The sequence below is a fragment of the Talaromyces amestolkiae genome (genome assembly GCF_001896365.1).
Source record: "Talaromyces amestolkiae strain CIB chromosome Unknown scaffold6.1, whole genome shotgun sequence".
NCBI lineage: Eukaryota > Fungi > Ascomycota > Eurotiomycetes > Eurotiales > Trichocomaceae > Talaromyces > Talaromyces amestolkiae.
The window spans coordinates 295,440-313,447 of NW_024468042.1; the positions used below are offsets into that span (position 1 = coordinate 295,440).

Consider the following 18,008-nt stretch of genomic DNA (forward strand, 5'->3'; position numbering starts at 1 on the left):
TTTGCTTCTCTGTCTGATATATTTGATGTATGTGATGTAACATAATACTTCTTGTATTTCTTCACAAATGTACTTAATATTTTGGGAAAAAAAGTGTATGTTCTGATGACTTATTCCTTCGGCTCCCTCTTCAGAGCCAACCACTTTTCTAGTCGTTTATTATCCAACCTCACACGCTCCTCCTCCGCCTCTCGCACCTTCTGTTCAGCTTCCCACCTTCTCATAACCCGTCTCTGATACCTCTCCTCCCTCTCCTGCTCACGTTTCTGCCTCTCCTGTTTCCGCTGTCGATCCTTTATCACTTTTCGTTCTTGCGATTGTGCTTGTTTCCGTAATTCCTCAACGTCATCCGCCGATAAGTACCACGGTTGGGAAAGGACATCAATCATAAACCGGGACCGCTCGTTCCAGAATCTGACTTCGGAGTTTGTGTCGGTTAAATGCCAGAAGCGTTCGAGGATTACTGTCATTGTTGGTGTATGGGTCTTGAATTTGGGGGATAGTGTGCCCTTGAATTTTACGCATGTGCCGATACGGAGGATTGAGATGTCGATGGGTGCGCGGGTTGTGGATGTTACGTTTATCATTTCTGCTGCTGTTGTAGTGGCAGCGGTAGTGGTAGGAGTACTKGTTTCGGTGGTATCTGTGATCGGCGCTTTGAGACACACAACTTCAATAATGGAGCCGCTGCTGTCGTCGATTGTGAGCACGGTGCGGCGCTCGTATTCGTCGCGCGTCACGATGTAGCCGGCCAGGCAGACGAATTGAATAGGGTGGTTTTTGTGGAAGTAAATATTCTGGCCTGTTCATTGTCAGACAGACTGATTTCGGAGCATGGTAATGGAGTGGTAGGTGGTATACCCTCGAAACCCCTCCGGGTCTGTAATCGATGTATATCCACGATGCTCATCTTGACCCATGTGAAATGTGTCGGGGATGCGGGGAAGCAGAATGCTGGGTAGAAAGGTAGCTCTTCCTCTCCATTTTTTCCTTCTTGAGTTTCTTTTTGAATTTTTCTTTGTTTCTGTTTGTCGTCATTGTCAGGATCATCTCGGTAGTGTGGGCGCTTCCCGTCTTCTCGGGCGACTATGTTGCTGTTGTTGACACTGGAAGAATAGGCATTTTGAGCCATGGGGAAACCGGTTCATCTTGGTTTTGTTGGCCGGATGCGGGACGTTGTGTTCAGCCAATTTGGTGTTTTGCTTGGTGATAATCTGCTTATATAGTCGAGATGAATAGAACTATGTGTCTGCTCAAACTATTGAAGCCTCGAGTCCGAGGCCCTGAGATGGATATGGTCGGCGACGCGCTCCGCTTCGCGAAATGGTGCGTGATCACATGACCACATTGCTACATTCTATTCTCACTCAATCATTCTAGCTCTAGAAAATATTCTTTTATTGCAAACTAGCATCCATCATCCTCTTCTTCGGGTTTTTAGGCAACCTGTCCTGTCTTTCCCTCTCCTCCTGCGAAATATCGTCAATATTCGTCCCCCGCTCATCCGCCTCCTGCTTCTTATTGCTCTTCTCATGCCCCGCCGTCGCAACAGCGAGAATCTCATTTTCCAGCCCACTCACAAACTCCCATTGTATACCGGCTTCAGTCAACATTTTACACCCCTGAGACTCGCCGACGAAGGTGCCTGGCTCTTTCACCCCGAAATAGACTTTATCTATCCCGTTGTTGTTATATTTATTGTCTTGACTCTTTCGTGTCTGGATTATGCGATGCACACACGGCGTGTTCCCGCTTAGACGAACTCCGCAGGGCTCCATGGTTACGTAGAGCAATATTTTGCGTCCATTCCGTTCTGTCTGCGACGGGAAAGCGTCTGCGACAGATTCCTCGTAGACTCCGTGTTTTGCGGCGTAGTTTTTTAGACAGCATTGTTCGGCGTGCGTGTTGCCGGGAAGCTCCATTGTGTAGCCCGTAGAGAGGATTTGGTCATCGTCGGAGGTGTCGTCGGGGGTGTCGCGGCGGAGGATTAGTATTGCGCCTACGCGAAAGTTTGTTGGACGTGGAGGGGAGTTTTCGGCGAGTTTGAGGCATTCGCGGAGGTATTTGAGATGGCTTGATTCGGCAAGGGTGGGCGATGGAGCGGCGGCGAAGGTAGTCATTGTATATTTTTTTGAGGATGGAATAAGTTATATGTTCTATTGGAAATGTTTAAAGAAGTAAAGAGCTATGGTGGAGCTGATGTCATGCATGCCACCCCGCTTACATCATCTTTCTTGATCAAATCAACTTTCCCGGGAACTTCAGATACAAAACCGTCCACGCTTCTTCAATACCCAGATCCAATAATTTCAATTTGGTAGGAGACAACATATCAGTGCCGTCGTCATCTTCAATATACAGCACTCCCTCATCCTAGTTCATCAATCAGTATCAAGCTCCAAAGGCCGATAGAAGAAGACTAACCTTCCCCAAACTCAACTTCAGTCTCCCCTCAATAACGAGACAGGGCTTATATACGCTTGACGGAGTCTTTCCACGGATCATGGTATATATATTTTGCAGAATAGTCTCCGTTTGAAAGAAGCCAGCACTCGCCATTCTGGAGCCCCCGGTCTCGGCTACATCGCCCATAGCGAATACGTTCGAAGACCGACTCGTGTCGATTTGCAATGTCGGTTTGACGAGGACATGATTTGTCTTTGGGCATATGGCCTCTGGGGCGAGGTCTTTGATTATGTCGGAATTAGGGGTTTGACCAGCGCAGGGTAACTATTCACATGTTATGCTTGATCGAGCTGATTATGATTTGGATTGACTTACGATGAGATCGTAGTCCCTTATTTCCCCATTCGAGAACAAGAGCGCATTCTTCCCCTTTTTGATCTGTGGCCTCTCATTCAGAATGATATTGATACCCATATCCTGCAATTTCTCATACACATAATCATGCAGCCTCGGTCTAAACCTTGACAACAGCCGCTCTCTAGAATGCACAATTGTAACATCCTTTTCCGGATAAAAACTCTTGATATCAGCAGCCAATTCGACGCCCACTGCGCCTCCGCCCACCACCGCGATTCGTTGGGCCGCCTGTATATCCTCCTGAACACTCTGCATTTCTTTGCACGCCTCATTGATCTCTGTAGAAGTCAATTTCGCAGGCACAGACCCTCTCGACCCCGTCGCGATTACGAGATAGGCATATTCAACCACTCTCCCAGACTCTAGATATACCCTCCCATCTTTGATACTGGTAGCAGTGTCCTGGATATGCCGAAAAGCTCCCCTGGGGGCTGTAGCAGCGATACCATCAAAGGGGATAAAAGCATATTTCTCCCTCCCGCCCGTCATAACAGAGTAGCGCGGAAAATTGAATAGATAATGAAAATGAGAATTTCTTTCAATTAGTGTTACGCGATATCCCGAGGGGACACTTTCTTGAAGTCGCCGCACGAGTTGGATACCGGTAAACGAGCCGCCGAGGACTACAATGTCTTTTGGAGCTGGGACGGAGTGGTATGTCCATTTGTGGTGGAGGGCGAGGATGCGTTGTTGGATTACGGTGAAGACGATTGGGATGGCAATGCGGAGAAATTTGAGAGTAAATCTGATCCTTTCGAGGAGAGGCATTTTGTCGAGCTGTCGACTTGATGATATTCAGGTAAGTATAGACGTCCTTCCTAGCCATCCTTTCTGAAGTTTCTCACCCAAGGAAGATTAAGCCCATTACAATGATACAGCCGAGAGATAAGCGTTATTTCATTGACTGGATCCAATTCCTGCAATACCAGACATTGAATAGCGCACGATGTAGGCTTCGGGGCAGAGTCGGTCCATCTCCGCTCATCTCCATCCATACGGACTAATAGAGCCCCGAGGGCTGATTAAGTAGATACTTGGTTGACAGTTGGTATGTACGTAGATGGACAATGAATACTGACCTAACTAATTAGCCTATGACATGAATCAGTGATATGATGCCGGCCTTTGTACCTCCTGGTCAGATCGATAGGAAGATCAAGTAGAAAGCTGCAAAGCCCTAAAGTCGTGCCCTAACTTGATCCCAAAAGAGACCGGAGAGCTCCCGGACACCTGTTAACGTCAACGGTACTTGACGAGTACTCAACTATGGAATCTGCTAGTGATACTGACCTTTATTAGATAATTCTTATATATACTCATCGAAAATCATTGAGACAAGGCTATATGAGTCGGTATCAACTTGTATTATAATGACAATACAATCTGCAGCAAATTGGATATTTGTATGAAGCGTATTGTACCATTTCGTAAATACGCGATGAGCTTAATTGAGTGGGGTCTTCGTCGCGTCGGCGCGTCTTCCCACCTTCAATTATCGTCTTTACAAAGAATACAAGTCAACGTTCACGATAACCACGTAGCATACCCAACGCAAGATAAAATGTCGCAAGACGAGGATTTGGCAGGCGAACCTCCCGCTTCAATAAACCCGTACGAAGTACTAGACGTCGACGAAAAGGCAACAGCAGATGAAATCAAGAGCGCATATAGGAAGAAGGCTTTGAAACATCATCCAGGTATGTTTCACCGTACTTTTTAGTATTTTTGACGAAGCAGACGGACTGATTGAGGTGGAAAAAAAAAATAGACAAAGCTGCCCTTGACCAGAAAGAAGACGCAAAGCAGAAATTCCAAGAAATCGCATTTGCCTACGCCATCCTCTCCGACGAGCGTCGCCGCCGCCGCTACGATCTCACTGGCAACACATCCGAATCCCTTGATCTTGAAGACGATGACTTCAACTGGACCGAATTCTACAAGGAGCAATTTTCGGGGCTAGTCGACGTTTCGGCCATTGAGAAGATCAAGAAGGAATATCAAAACACAGATGAGGAGAGGAACGATCTTTTAGCTGCGTTTGAGCAATTCAAAGGTGATTTGGATCGGGTTTATGAGGTTGTTATGCTTAGCAGTGTGTTGGAGGATGATGACCGATTTCGAGCGATTCTCGACAGGGCAATTGCCGATAGCGAGGTGAAAGGGTGGAAGAAATATACAGAGGAGTCGGAGAGTAAACGCCAAAAGCGGTTGAAACGTGCTCAGGCAGAGGCTGCTGAAGCCGAGGAGGCGGCTAAAGAACTTGATGCGAAGAGTGCGGCAAAGGGCAAGAAAAAGAGCAAACCTAGTAAGGAGGACGATAATGCTCTCGCGGCTCTAATTCAACAACGTCAAAAGTCTCGAGCGGCCAATTTTTTCGATGACTTGGAAGCAAAATATGCACCGAAAAGTGCGGGCAAGAGTAAGAAGCGTTCTGCGGCGGATGAACCGCCTGAGGAGGCATTCGCGGCTGTTGGAGCCCGCAAAAGCTCCGGGAAAGGAAAAGGCAGCACCAAACGTTCCAAGGCTTGATTGATTATTTAGCATACGTCCGTCTCTTCTAAGCACAAGATCGGATGATATGGTGGTATAGCGTGGAGTTCCGGTTTAATTGCGACTTTGAGAGAATATGCATATCAAATTTTCAAATTTCCTAGGTCAACTCAGAGAAGGGTACAAAGCTGACTCAAGGTTGTAAGGCCTTACCAGATTTATGCTTAGGGCGACTCTCCCAAGTAAAAATAGCAGGAGCACTTAATATGAATGTTATTATTGATTCATTCCCCTATCTCAATTGTGATTTCGAGGCATTTGAGTCCCCATAACCTAACCCTTTACGCAAGTCAACCCTAATAAACCCCAGACCGATGGATCCGCACTAATAGAGACCAACATAACAAGTCACTACAAAGGAATCCATCATCAAACCAAAATAAAGCAGACATCTCTGAACCAATCATCGCAGAAGTACAGGCATTCCGGCTGGTTTCACGAATGGCGGCGCCGCGATAAGCAGGGAGTTCTTTTGGGATCCCACTTCCTAATCGAGTCTAAGATGCGCCCGCCCCAGGCGGAGACGCCGCTGATCCTTCTATCGTCGGTTTGTTATCAGCCAATTTACATAGTAGTTGCTTATCCGCACCATCAGCCATCAGGTAATTGCTGATGGCTCAGATGTTGTATCTCAATGTCTATGAAGTTCTTCAGCTAGAAATTTTCGAATGCGAGGAAAGCACGTCCGGTGACAGCACTACATACGTCTTGTACTACATCGCGGACAGCCGGCGTGAAGAATGTCGATTGCTCAAACCCTGTGCGTGGTTTTGTTCTTTGTCATAGCCTTGATAAGCACCAGGACCCCTGGCGTCCACGCTATAATCATATCACCGACTTCTGGAAATCCTTAGTCTATCTTGGTAGCGTTCGACGCCGTTACCACTCGCATGGTCGCTCATTCGACCAATAAACGCATCCTGGCTCTTCTTGCCACGAGTACAAGCTACTACGTAGAAGGGAATCAAGCTGGTGGAGCTCACTATCGCAATCCTGCGTCTCTAAATGGTGTTTAATCTGCTACTCGGAAGCTTAATAACCCGTTATCTTTGCTTCTTGACGTGCGCGGACCTGCTTGATACGGCTTAACTAGATCTTACCCACATGCCCATTGCATAGTAATGCATGCCCAAGCAGTTATCTAGCTTAGCTGCAGCCTCCAGCACCTCCCTGGTCATTTAATATAATAGCGGCCTGCTGCCTTGCAATTTTGCGACCTCACATCTGTTTCATCACTTCTTCATCGCATTTACACACAGTCAGACAATTGTGGACAAGATGGCAGAAATAGACAAGAAACACGATCCAATCTCAGAGTCTGTGGGACCGGCTGTTGAGTCCAGCGTCGAGAAGGGAGATGTCTCTAGCGATCTTGATCTTCTGGGTAAGCTAAGCTCCCAATATTCACCCGGCTAGTCTGTATATTGACGGAATCATCATTACAGCCCAATTGGGTTACAAGCAGGAATTGAGACGTCACTATTCGACGACTCAGGTTTTTGCTATCGCTTTCAGTATCATGGCTCTCTTGCCATCGATTGCCTCGACTCTGTCGTTCTCTATGCCAGCTGGGCCTGTTGGGATGGTTTGGGTAAGTTTTACATTTCTGATGGATCAATCTTTGTTTTGAGTGGTTACTAATCCTGGTAGGGTACGTATTTCGGATGCTTCTCACAGTGAAATGCTAAACGTCCGAAGGTTGGCTGGTTGCGAGCTTCTTCATCATGCTTGTTGGTCTTGCGATGGTATGCATACACAATTCGACAGGTCGAACTGCGCTGACAATATATAGGCCGATTTGGCGTCTGCAATGCCAACAGCCGGAGGTCTATATTTCTGGACACACTATTTCGCAAGTGACAAGTGGAGGAATCCGTTGAGTTTCGTCGTTGGGTACAGCAATACCCTCGGTTTGGTGGGTGGTTTATGTTCAATCGACTGTGAGTTTATGAAGCTCTTGATTCTTCGCAATGCGCATTCTGACATCAATAGATGGATTTGCTCTGATGCTGCTCTCGCTCGTCTCAATTGCAAGAGATGGTGAGTGGTCAGCCTCTCGCCCCGTGATTTATGCTACCTACCTCGGAACCGTCGCCATACACGGTGTCATGGCCACATTCATGGGGCGCATCATGAATCATATCCAAACCGTCTGTATTTTCCTCAACGTTGCTCTCGTCGTGGCAACTGTGATTGCTCTTCCAGTCGGTAACGCACAGAACGGTCTCCCCATCAATTCCGGTAAATACGTGTTTGGTGATGTGGAGAACCTTACAACTTGGTCTAGTGGATGGACTTTTATGCTTGCCTGGCTGTCACCTATCTGGACCATCGGCGCATTCGACTCGTGCGTACACATGAGTGAAGAGGCGACTCATGCTGCTCGAGCTGTCCCGCTGGGCATCATCCTTTCCATTGGTCTTTGTGGTATCCTGGGCTTTTTGTCGTTGGCCGTCATTGCTGCTTGCATGGACCAAAACATCACCAATGTGCTGGGATCTGCCTTTGGACAACCCATGGCTCAAATTTACTATGACTCTCTTGGGAAGTCAGGTGCTCTTGGCTTTATGGCTGTTGTTGCGATTGTTCAATTTTTCATGGGGTTGAGTATTGTACGTTTCCCGTCATTTCTGTATTCACAAAATGCATGTACTAACATAATCATGATAACAGTTGGTCGCAGCATCTCGTCAAACGTAAGACAACGGACAACTTATTATTGTATCAAAGTACTAACTTCTTATAGCTGGGCATTCTCTCGAGACGGTGCTCTCCCCTTCTCCGACTTCTTCAGACACGTCAGCAAACGCATTCAATACCAGCCCGTTCGGACCGTTTGGGGTGTTGCCATCATCGCTATTCTTATTGGACTCTTGACTCTTATCGACGCCGCCGCAGCAAATGCCCTCTTCTCTCTTGCCGTTGCTGGTAACGACGTTGCTTGGGGTGTGCCCATCCTCTGCCGTCTGATCTGGGGTGACAAGACAGGCAAATTCCGTCCTGGAGAGTTTTATACTGGGGTTTTCAGCAAACCAATTGCTTGGACAGCGGTTGCATATCTCCTTTTTGCTATTGTGCTATGCATGTTTCCGACGGGTGGAGCGGATCCGACTCGTAAGTTACTCAATCTGTGTGAATGGTACTGCTTGAATTTGAGTCCGGTGGCTAACACCTCTACCTACAGCGGACAATATGAATTATACTATTGTGATCAACGGTGCAATCTGGATTGGAGCAGCACTTTACTACTTCCTATTCGCCAGAAAGTGGTATACTGGACCAAAGTCAACAGTTTCTTAGTCCTGGGGTTCATGATGGAACGTGCTAGGGAATGATTATACATACCGATGTCGTGTTTTATATTCTATCTATCAATCCCTGACTACAGCATACAGAGATCAGATGTATCGTAGCTGTAATATTTTATTTTTAATCTTTACTACGCCGTGATAGGCAAGGCTGTCCTTGAGTTGGACTGATGACAGGAAAGGTTCCGCTTCCGAACCCATATTTCCGATCACGTAAAGATAAGAAGCTCGTATTCAGAGATAAACATGAGACTAGCTTAAAAGCATAAGCACAAACACACTACCCTATCATGATTAACCATAGATAACTGCAGCCAGACTACTGAGAGGAGTAGCCCCTGGAAAGAAGCTGGTCGGAATCGTCGGAATCGGAATGCTCGCCGTCGTTCCGAACGCAGTCTTCAGATCAGCAGCCATGGTAGCCGCCGAGTATCCGGTAGGAGCAGTCGATACAGTCGTTGTAGTCGTATAGCTAGTCAGTGAGCCACTATCTGATTTGAGACAGAATCCGCTTCCGTATGCGCTTTCGCACAGATACCACTGCGTATCACCGGTTTCGGTCCACATGGCGAAATCTTCGATTGTGATGTCTGTGCAAGGGTTTGTACTAGGGCAAACCACGCGTACAGGACCCCTGAGAGCGCCGTCAGCTTCTGTGCCGTGCCAGTCTGTGAATGTGATGTTGGTGAGAGTGACGCCTTGGCCGCCAGCTGCTGTTTGGGAGGACCAGTAGCTGTCGATGTCTAGCGAGTAGGCGTTTCCGTGACCTAATGGTGGTCAGTAAGCTTATCATTGATGCTTTTGATAAGGGGCATACCAATGAAGTTTTCAAAGACGACGTTCTCGACTGTCCCGCTTCCTTCGTTGGATTTGATCATCATCATTTGATTGGAAGACCAGGTGTAGATGTTTCGGTATATGACATCACTAATATCAGTGTCTAGGGCTAGAGAGCCAAATGCGCATCCACCGCTCCAGTTGCAGTAGATATCCTCAACCAAAATATTGTGTGCAGGACTCTGCAATGATTGAGGTCAGCGTGGTCTCATCTTGGACCGATTGTTCAGAAAGCCGTCTATATTGACATGCTTGAGAGCTGACGTACCTTGACGGTGACACACTCATCCTTGTTCGTCACCTCGATCTAATTTCGTGAAGCGTCAGTCTATCAAGTTAAACATGATATAGGAGTACCAAAATACATCATGAATCCAAATATTATCACTCCAAACATCAATACCGTCTAGACCACCCTCATTCCCACCCCGAATAGCCATATTGTACACCTCTCCATTCGTACACGTATCCATCGAAAAGTGGAAACTCGGCGAATCCGTCAAGGCGATGTCATGCACCGAGAAATCAGTCACCTCATACAACCTCAAAATCCTCGGTCCACTGATATCTCCATCTATATGGAAGAGATACCCGCTACCCTGAACCGCACCCTTTGACGTTGATGAAAACAACTCAAAGTCCGTCGCATGCTCGATGTATATCATGTTTCCACCAGCAGTTCCGCCTCTGTAGATTATGCCATCGAGTTGCAGGGCCCAGGCTGAGCCGCCGGATAGAGTGACCCATGTTTTGAGGAGGTAGTTTCCTGAGGGGACATACACGAGTCCACCATCGATGCATGCTTCGAAGGCGTCTGTTAGCGCTGGTCCGAGATCTGTGGAGTTATCTGCTACGGCGCCGTAGTCGAGGACATTGCACAATGCGACGTTCTTTTTTGCAGATATACTTGTCAGAGGGCCGACGGTGCCAGAGAGTTGGGCCGATGCATAGCCTAGAAGAAAAAAGGAAAGGAGATAGTGTATGGGAGCCATTTTGTCTTGTTTGGGTCTAACTACTCGTGCTACGAACTTACTGATGCTAGCAGGTTTTTTGTTTCTTATAAAGCTTGCACATTAATCAAACAACCCTCGACATGTCGACAGATGAGACTTATTTTTTCCACCAGGGGCAGGCGTTTCTGGTATGGATCAAGCATACTAATCACAGCCTCTCAACGCATAGGCTCATTCCTCTAACTCTCGGGCCATTCTCGAAGATGGTCTACTCGGAAAAATAATCTACTTCCTCCGACATAGTTTCGAGCAGAAGGTTGCATCAATTTGCGCGTCTCCCTTTCGACTCCTCCGTTCGTAATCACGTATCGATAAAACATTCAGTACCAGCCTACGTCACAATTCTCTTGCAAAACCTCGATGAATCCCTGCTAATCTCAAAGCGATAGCCGTGATTCCCCCAAGTGCCGGGGCTAGTAGGGGTCTTCTCCGTAAAACACCTTGGGGTAAAATGAAATTGCGGAGTATGAACCCCAGGTTTACGGGGCGCAATATCTCCATTGGTGGAGAAACGGGGATTTGGTTTCACTAGATTGGAGAGGCTAGTTTGAGAAGAGTCAAGTTAAATGGATGATCGGCGAAGAGTTTGAGTTTGCTCGGTTGGCGTTCACCCGAGTTATATAATGGTTGTTTCAATGATGCTTGTGGCTTTAGCTAAGCATTTGTGTGAATGGAAGTGAGGGTTTACGTGGTTATGGATAGGAAGGTGTACACTTCTATCCGGGATTGTGATCAAACTTGCTGACTATGAATCTAGATAATTGGTCTATCTATATTGAGGCTTGTTAGCCTATCATGATTCTCTTTCTGAAATTAGAGCGGTGGTGCCATTACATACGTATGCTAAATTTAATGATGCTCTAGAGTTCCAAATTGAACTGTATTGTCCTTGTCATTGTGTATGTTTACAAAAGCCACTTGCCAAGATTAAATCATCCAATAAAGCTATTTTAAGGTAATAGTTAACAGGATTATGTTGATATATCAGTCATTTAGCATCAATGTATCAAGAGTTCCTCGCTACACATGCCGTTAAAACCCCTAAAAAGACACGAATTACGGCTAGGGCTAGGGCTAGGGCTAAATAATACCTGAAGCAGCTGCCTAAGCAGGAGTAAATCCCCGAAGCCCCTCGTCAATCCTCGTGTTTGGTGAAATACATTATATTTACAAAGCGCACAACTTGACAGTGACTTAAGGTATACTGATTTTAATAAACCCGAGTGATACCCGACAATCTCGTGAATGCGAAGCTAATCAACCAACCTCCTTCAAGCTTAGAACTACGATCCGACAAAGTCTCTGCCAAAGCCGTGACTTCTGGACTAAGAAATAAACATAATTGAGAAATGAGGGTCCAAGAGCGTGTAAAACGCGCCTGATACGTGTATTTGTCCATGGATCATGTACGCTGTTCGGGTGCCTGAAAGAAGGGATAGATGTGAGATGATGGGTCACATTTCCGATGGCAAGATAGAGTACATGACTGGCTGATCATGGATCGACTAGCTACTTAGTACTGGTCTGTAGGAGAACCGAAATGAAAAATGAGTAGTTAACTACACTTGCCGAAGTTCTGTAAGGACATTTTGATATGATAGTATTCTCCAAATAGCAATCAATCGACAAAAGTCTTCAAAATCGCTTTCCCAAATCTTCTTACAAGACTACTTAATAACACACAATTTTTTCGCGGTTTGTTTGAGAGACGTAACAAACGGATTCTAATCATCAGGCAATGGATCTTAATTCCAGAGAAAAGTCATGCACTATGTTTCCCGAATAGGAAAGTTGATTGTTATCATCATCACTAGTGAAAGTCCTGCATGAGCCCCTCACAGGAAACAATTTTACATCACCTTTTAGTATCCTGATACTACCTGTCAACTGGTGGATGCTTTAAGACTCCTTATGACTATTGAGATGACCTATGCATTAGCTTGTGTTGTCATTGTAGACCAATGTACGGGAACAAGCCCCTGAATATCAATTTTGAGTCGACGACCTCAGATTTGAAGAAGCTTTTACATGATCCCTTGTGCAATCCTGAAATCTTGATAAATCCTCTGTCTCCCAGCACTCGAGACGTAGTGAGGCCAACATAACTGCTGGGACTTCATCGAAAATGTATCTATCGAGATTGCTTGCGCTATTTGTCGTCGGATTCTTCGTCTACAGAACTATCAAGGCGAGAATTCGAAAGCGTCGAATCAGACAGAAAGAGGCTCAGCTAGGATGTCTACCACCGCCGGTCTTCAAGTTAACCAATGGATTGGGTTTGCCATTAAAGAAGGGTACGTACGATATCTGTGGCCTGGGTAAAGATTAACTCAAAATTATGCTAACTGTCGACACAAGAGTCCATGCAAGCAACGAACGAAGACCGGAACCCACAGTACATCATGGATACAATGGACAGTATCTCCCCCGACTGTCACACCGTCCGCGTGCCTATTTTCGACTACGAGATCTTCGTCACCCGCGACCCTGAGAACATGCGAGCAATCTTCTCAACGCAGAGCAACGACTTTGACATCTCCTACTTCCGCCAAATGAGCTGGCTATCCATGATAGGCAAAGGAATCTTCACGACACGTGGCTGGGACTGGAAACACTCTCGCTCTCGTCTCCGGCCACAGTTCGCGCGAGACATTGTGTCGGATGTTGATCGTGAACAGAGACACGTCGAAGCCCTGATGAAGAGATTACCCAGCAACGCAGTGACCAAATGGACAGACAAGGTAGATCTGCAACCACTCTTCTTCAACTTCACGCTCGACACCGCATCGGAGTTTTTGTATGGCCAATCCGTGCATTCGCAACAAGGAACCAAAGAAGGAACTGAGATGGCTACCCATTTCCACAATGCGAAGATGACGGTTCATAGGCGTATTGAGCTTGATAAGTTTTACTGGGTGATTAATCCCAGTAAGTTCCGCAAGGCGTGCAATAGTCTTCATAAGTGGGTTGATGGGATTGTCACGGCGAGACTTGCTCAACTCGAACAGCAGCAGCAGGGGGAGAAGGTTGGGTTTGAAGGCGATGAGCCCAAGCAGCAACGGTTTGTGCTGCTTGATGAACTGGCTAAGGATACGCAGGACTTGAATGAGCTTCGCGGTGAGACTTTAAATGTCCTCGTCGCCGGCCGCGATACTACCGGCTCTCTTCTTGGCTGGGTATTCTATTTCCTCGTCCGCCATCCGGATGTTTACACCAAATTGCGTGAAATCGTGCTTGACACCTTCGGCGCTCACCCAACCCGAACAAGAATCGATTTCAACATCCTCCGCAACTGCGCTTACTTACAACACGTCATGAAAGAAGCCCTACGTATTGCAACGGTTATCCCTATGAATGAGAGAGTAGCGCTGCGCGATACAACTCTTCCCGTTGGAGGAGGAGAGGATCGAAAGGGCAAAGTCTTCATTCCTGCCGGTACACAGATCTTGATTCCTACCTATGCAATGCAGCACCGAAAGGACCTCTGGGGTCAGGATGTGGAAGAGTTCAAGCCGGAGAGGTGGGAAGCGAAGAAGCAGCCTGGGTGGGAATTTATTCCTTTTGGTGCTGGGGATCGGAAATGTTTGGGTCGTAAGTTGTCTCCGTGTGACCCTTTCTGCTATTATTTAAAAAACTAATGCATAGTCAGAACAATTCGCATTCACCGAGACAGGCTATGTCATTGTACGATTCTGTCAACGATTTGATAGGATGGAGAATATGGAAGAAGGAGACGGACGGATTCGGCTTCATCATGCGATTGAAAATAGGAGTGGGACCGGTGTTCAGGTCAGGTTGCATGAGGCGGACTACGAGTAGTTGATTTATGGTCTTGTCGAGACTTATTGACTATCTTGGTGGATGGATGGTTGCAATGTGTTTGTCGACAGATCAATTGATGCGTTTCGGGTGCGACTTCATATGATCATAAACGGTCGTTATACTGAGGTGTGGGCAGGAAGCCAATTTAATGTATTCTAAGTCTATTAAATAATTAATGTATCTGCTCGGTAGTACATGATCAGAGGGCATGGGCACTTATGTCCTGCAAGCAACATTCCAAACCTTCCATACAGCGTTCCAATACCTGGATGGGTCCAACCTCAGATGCGAAACATGCGAGGAACCATCAAAACGCTCAAGGATGATATTCGCATACCCCCTGTTCCTTGCAACCTCTGCATGCTTCTCGACGTCTTTCCAATAGATGAGTTTATCCGATGACGAATAGACGTATAGTCGTGCACATTTCTGTGGAATATTTCGTGGCGAATTCAATTCTCTCGGGCCTCGCGTAGCCATTATTTCAATTCCAATAATTTGCGGGATTACCATGAGACATGTAACAACAACCGCTGCAATGGCCCATCTTRGGGGTTTAGGCAGAGCCGCCATACCAAGTGAGACACCGGTCGTCCACCTACCGAATTCGGTTTTGTATGTAAGGCCTCCAGGCGTTGAGTCGAGGATCAACGCCGTTAGTGGTAATGGTGTTTTTGTCTCAAAAATGTCCTTCCAAACAGACCAGGTTGCTTCGAGATTTAGGCCGCCACTATTAGAAAAGGCGTGTGCAAGCATTCGAGGCCGGGATCTTGAAGAATCAGCATGCTGAGTATCGAACTGATACAAAGGTGCAAGTTCCTTATGTACCATGTCGTGGACAATGTATTGAGCAGCTTTTTGGCCGCCAAAAAACGTTCCGATGGTGGTCGCTGTCGTGAGAATGATTTTCGCGCTTGGATATAGATTCTGATATCCTTCAATGTACTTGACATAATGGCGAGGTTGCGCATCGGCCCATGTAAATATCAGCACGATTTCTGGCGATATGGCATTCGGTGATTCTGTTGACTTTGAACTGTCGCTCCCGTTGTCTGACTGTGTCTTTTGCTGAGGTTCCCATATCATAATTCGTTCTGAGAATTTTCTGCAGCCAGGGGGTAGTAAAGACGACATATTGAGAGTTGAGAGCGCCTGTATCTAACAGGCACTGAGAACTCAGATCTTGAGAACAGCAAATCATCCAAATTGATCGCACATCTTATAATGCTCGAACAGTGAATAACCAACCACCAACACCTTCAAATGTTGAGAGACTAGCCAAAATGGGATCTAACCAGAATAGGTAATATCCTAGTTGGGTTAGTCGTCATGCCTTCGGGATGCGTGGGTCTTCACCATTTTCGAGGTTGTAGATGGCGATTACTGGTCACGGATCCCAGTCGTGTTCGTTATTTTGGTTATAAATAAGATGTCAAAGTGTTCTAGAAGTCCGTTCGGGAGAAATAGATCGCGTTCGCCTCGTGTAAGTCGCGATGGAGTTTTTCCGGATAGACACGCGGCGTGACGAGTCATGCTCAATCAACACTTGCAGCCAGAAAGTTGAGGCATGCGTTCCTCACTTCATCCCCTGTAAAATCGCACTGATTATCCACTCGGTTTGATAGGTCCGCGTCGTTGTCGAGAGGGTGCTGCTGTCCCCGGAAAACATATAGCATTCCCGCCGTCGAGTAAAGCCGCTGTCGCCGGTTCTCAATCGGCAAACCGATCCCCCCTGCCATCATCCATGCCAAGTTGAGCACGCTCACAAGGGCCTCGTCCCCAAGGGAGATCATGGCGCTCTCTAGGTCTGACAAACATTGTTGTGGGACATTGGAAGAAGGCTCGTAGTCTATAAAAATGGAACAGATGAGCATGATAGCCGCCATTTGTCCATCAGCTTCGGAAAGATAGTTTCCTCGGTCGTATGGAATGGTTCCCGGGTTCTTCGTCAGGCTCTGCCAGACTAAGCTTTCCGGATGAATTCGTGGCTTGTATATTGTGGATGTTGTGTATAATGCGGCCTCTGACAACCTAGCCACGAACCTCTGTAGAGATTTTTGCAGTTCGGGCAGGTCGCTTCGATCCCAGAACAGACTATCTGGCCCTAAGTGCGCATTATCGAATGCAATCGCAATCTGAGTGATTGAATGGTTGTGAATGAATGTCGGTATTCTATTGATAGAATCGCTAGTGCCTTGTGAGCCAGCCGTCCATGAACGTATAAATTCTCTGCTCGCCGCAAAATGAGCTCGAGCCTGTGCCGGAAAGAAAATATAATCCATCAAGACAAGCTGTAGAATGATAAGAAATTGAGATTCCGCCTTTAAGTCTCGGTTTCGTGACGGAGTCAAGTCCAAAATCTGTTCGGAATCTTTCGTCGCGATGGCCAGCTGCTGTCGAGCCAATTTCATAGCTTCTCCTCGATATGTAAGTGCCATGATATGTAACTTGTTTTGCTCTTCGGGGCTATTGAACTTTCCAAATCTGGCCTTGTTGAACATGTTAGTAGCAGCCTGGATGAATGATGCAATATTGCTTGTTCGAAATGCGCTACGAGCTGCGTGTCCGGGGTTGGGGCATAGGGCATTGCTGACACCCCATATGCCCCTCATTTTCCGGGGCGTGTTGCTGTTGGATATAGCCACATCATTGCTAAGCGATACAGGCAGCTCCCTTGGTATATGCGAGCTTAGTTCTAGTGCGCTTTGGTGGTTGATGTGCTTTCTAGCGTGGGTATCTTTCCTGGGCCTGTCAACGGTGGTGACAGTCCAAGCAGACTTGACGGATCCATGCTTTGCCGCTTCCTGTTCCTTGACTCGCCTCCTGATCGCATTCTTGGCCACGAAAGAGCGCGCTTTCTCTCGATGCTTAGTGGACGGATCGTCCACGAAGAAAACTTCCATGTCGCCTGGTCTGATGATGAAGCTTGAGACAGAATAAGAAGGAGAGCTGAACAATCAGTCCGTTTTAGGACCCGACGCTAAGATCCACACAAACCACGCTAGTCCTGTTACGTAGTAGGGTTAGGGTTGTAATCAACGACGAGATATCTTTTATAATCAGATCGGAATCAGAATTTTGTCAATCAATGAAGTATGACCAGACGATCAAATGCTACTAGCTAGAGCTTTAGCGCTTGGAGGGTGTATTCTTAGGCAAAAGTTGTTGCTCTGTCTTGTCACCCAAGCCCAACAAGACTCCGGGGTACAGAGTATAAAGACACCAATGGGACTGGCTGATATCAGGCCAGTTGATCGTCAGCGGTGAAATGCTTGTCAAATCACTATCTAACTGTTTATACAGCGTCCGATAATTTTCGATAGTGATTCGGTGTATCATGAAGAAGCTGGAGTCGGCAAATGCATCATAATGCGGGGTTGTTGCCGAGGTCAACGGGAGCTTCATCTTCTATCTTATCTAACACCGCTCATCAATCTTCAGTCAAGCATGCTATATACGCCATAGATTTAAATTATTAAATTATTAAGCGACTTACTACGAGCCAGAAATCCTGATTAATATATCAATTGCTGGCCTGGATCTCACGCCGACTTATAATCTGATTCCTTGAGACCTCGCTCCTCGATAACCAGTGACCTCATCAACTCAATCGACTATCAACACATTGACATAGCCTATATTCCAAATACTCACC

The 18,008-nt window shown here is 46.7% G+C and overlaps 8 protein-coding genes across 8 annotated transcripts; 3 read left to right on the forward strand and 5 right to left on the reverse strand.

Annotated features, from left to right (window-relative positions):
* Window positions 1–110: 110 nt before the first annotated feature.
* On the reverse strand, window positions 111–910 carry BHQ10_003700 (uncharacterized protein; the record flags this gene model as incomplete). Its single annotated transcript, XM_040875986.1, has 2 exons — window positions 111–802; window positions 862–910. The coding sequence occupies 2 exons, from the start codon at window positions 908–910 to the stop codon at window positions 111–113; spliced, it is 741 nt and encodes a 246-aa protein (XP_040732204.1).
* Window positions 911–1,397: 487 nt separating this feature from the next.
* Window positions 1,398–2,120, reverse strand: BHQ10_003701 (uncharacterized protein; the record flags this gene model as incomplete). Its single annotated transcript, XM_040875987.1, has 1 exon — window positions 1,398–2,120. The coding sequence occupies one exon, from the start codon at window positions 2,118–2,120 to the stop codon at window positions 1,398–1,400; it is 723 nt and encodes a 240-aa protein (XP_040732205.1).
* A 118-nt stretch (window positions 2,121–2,238) lies between these two features.
* Window positions 2,239–3,591, reverse strand: BHQ10_003702 (uncharacterized protein; the record flags this gene model as incomplete). Its single annotated transcript, XM_040875988.1, has 3 exons — window positions 2,239–2,373; window positions 2,425–2,730; window positions 2,782–3,591. 3 exons carry the CDS (start codon window positions 3,589–3,591, stop codon window positions 2,239–2,241), a joined length of 1,251 nt encoding a protein of 416 aa, XP_040732206.1.
* A 793-nt stretch (window positions 3,592–4,384) lies between these two features.
* BHQ10_003703 (uncharacterized protein) lies at window positions 4,385–5,352 on the forward strand (the record flags this gene model as incomplete). The annotated part of the gene is made up of 2 exons (XM_040875989.1): window positions 4,385–4,520; window positions 4,592–5,352. 2 exons carry the CDS (start codon window positions 4,385–4,387, stop codon window positions 5,350–5,352), a joined length of 897 nt encoding a protein of 298 aa, XP_040732207.1.
* Window positions 5,353–6,651: 1,299 nt separating this feature from the next.
* BHQ10_003704 (uncharacterized protein) lies at window positions 6,652–8,673 on the forward strand (the record flags this gene model as incomplete). Its single annotated transcript, XM_040875990.1, has 8 exons — window positions 6,652–6,757; window positions 6,869–6,964; window positions 7,072–7,118; window positions 7,166–7,313; window positions 7,366–7,985; window positions 8,047–8,069; window positions 8,120–8,487; window positions 8,558–8,673. The coding sequence occupies 8 exons, from the start codon at window positions 6,652–6,654 to the stop codon at window positions 8,671–8,673; spliced, it is 1,524 nt and encodes a 507-aa protein (XP_040732208.1).
* A 302-nt stretch (window positions 8,674–8,975) lies between these two features.
* Window positions 8,976–10,510, reverse strand: BHQ10_003705 (uncharacterized protein; the record flags this gene model as incomplete). Its single annotated transcript, XM_040875991.1, has 4 exons — window positions 8,976–9,448; window positions 9,499–9,700; window positions 9,787–9,825; window positions 9,884–10,510. The coding sequence occupies 4 exons, from the start codon at window positions 10,508–10,510 to the stop codon at window positions 8,976–8,978; spliced, it is 1,341 nt and encodes a 446-aa protein (XP_040732209.1).
* A 2,146-nt stretch (window positions 10,511–12,656) lies between these two features.
* On the forward strand, window positions 12,657–14,350 carry BHQ10_003706 (uncharacterized protein; the record flags this gene model as incomplete). The annotated part of the gene is made up of 3 exons (XM_040875992.1): window positions 12,657–12,825; window positions 12,890–14,122; window positions 14,181–14,350. The coding sequence occupies 3 exons, from the start codon at window positions 12,657–12,659 to the stop codon at window positions 14,348–14,350; spliced, it is 1,572 nt and encodes a 523-aa protein (XP_040732210.1).
* Window positions 14,351–15,888: 1,538 nt separating this feature from the next.
* On the reverse strand, window positions 15,889–17,256 carry BHQ10_003707 (uncharacterized protein; the record flags this gene model as incomplete). The annotated part of the gene is made up of 1 exon (XM_040875993.1): window positions 15,889–17,256. One exon carries the CDS (start codon window positions 17,254–17,256, stop codon window positions 15,889–15,891), a length of 1,368 nt encoding a protein of 455 aa, XP_040732211.1.
* Window positions 17,257–18,008: the final 752 nt, after the last annotated feature.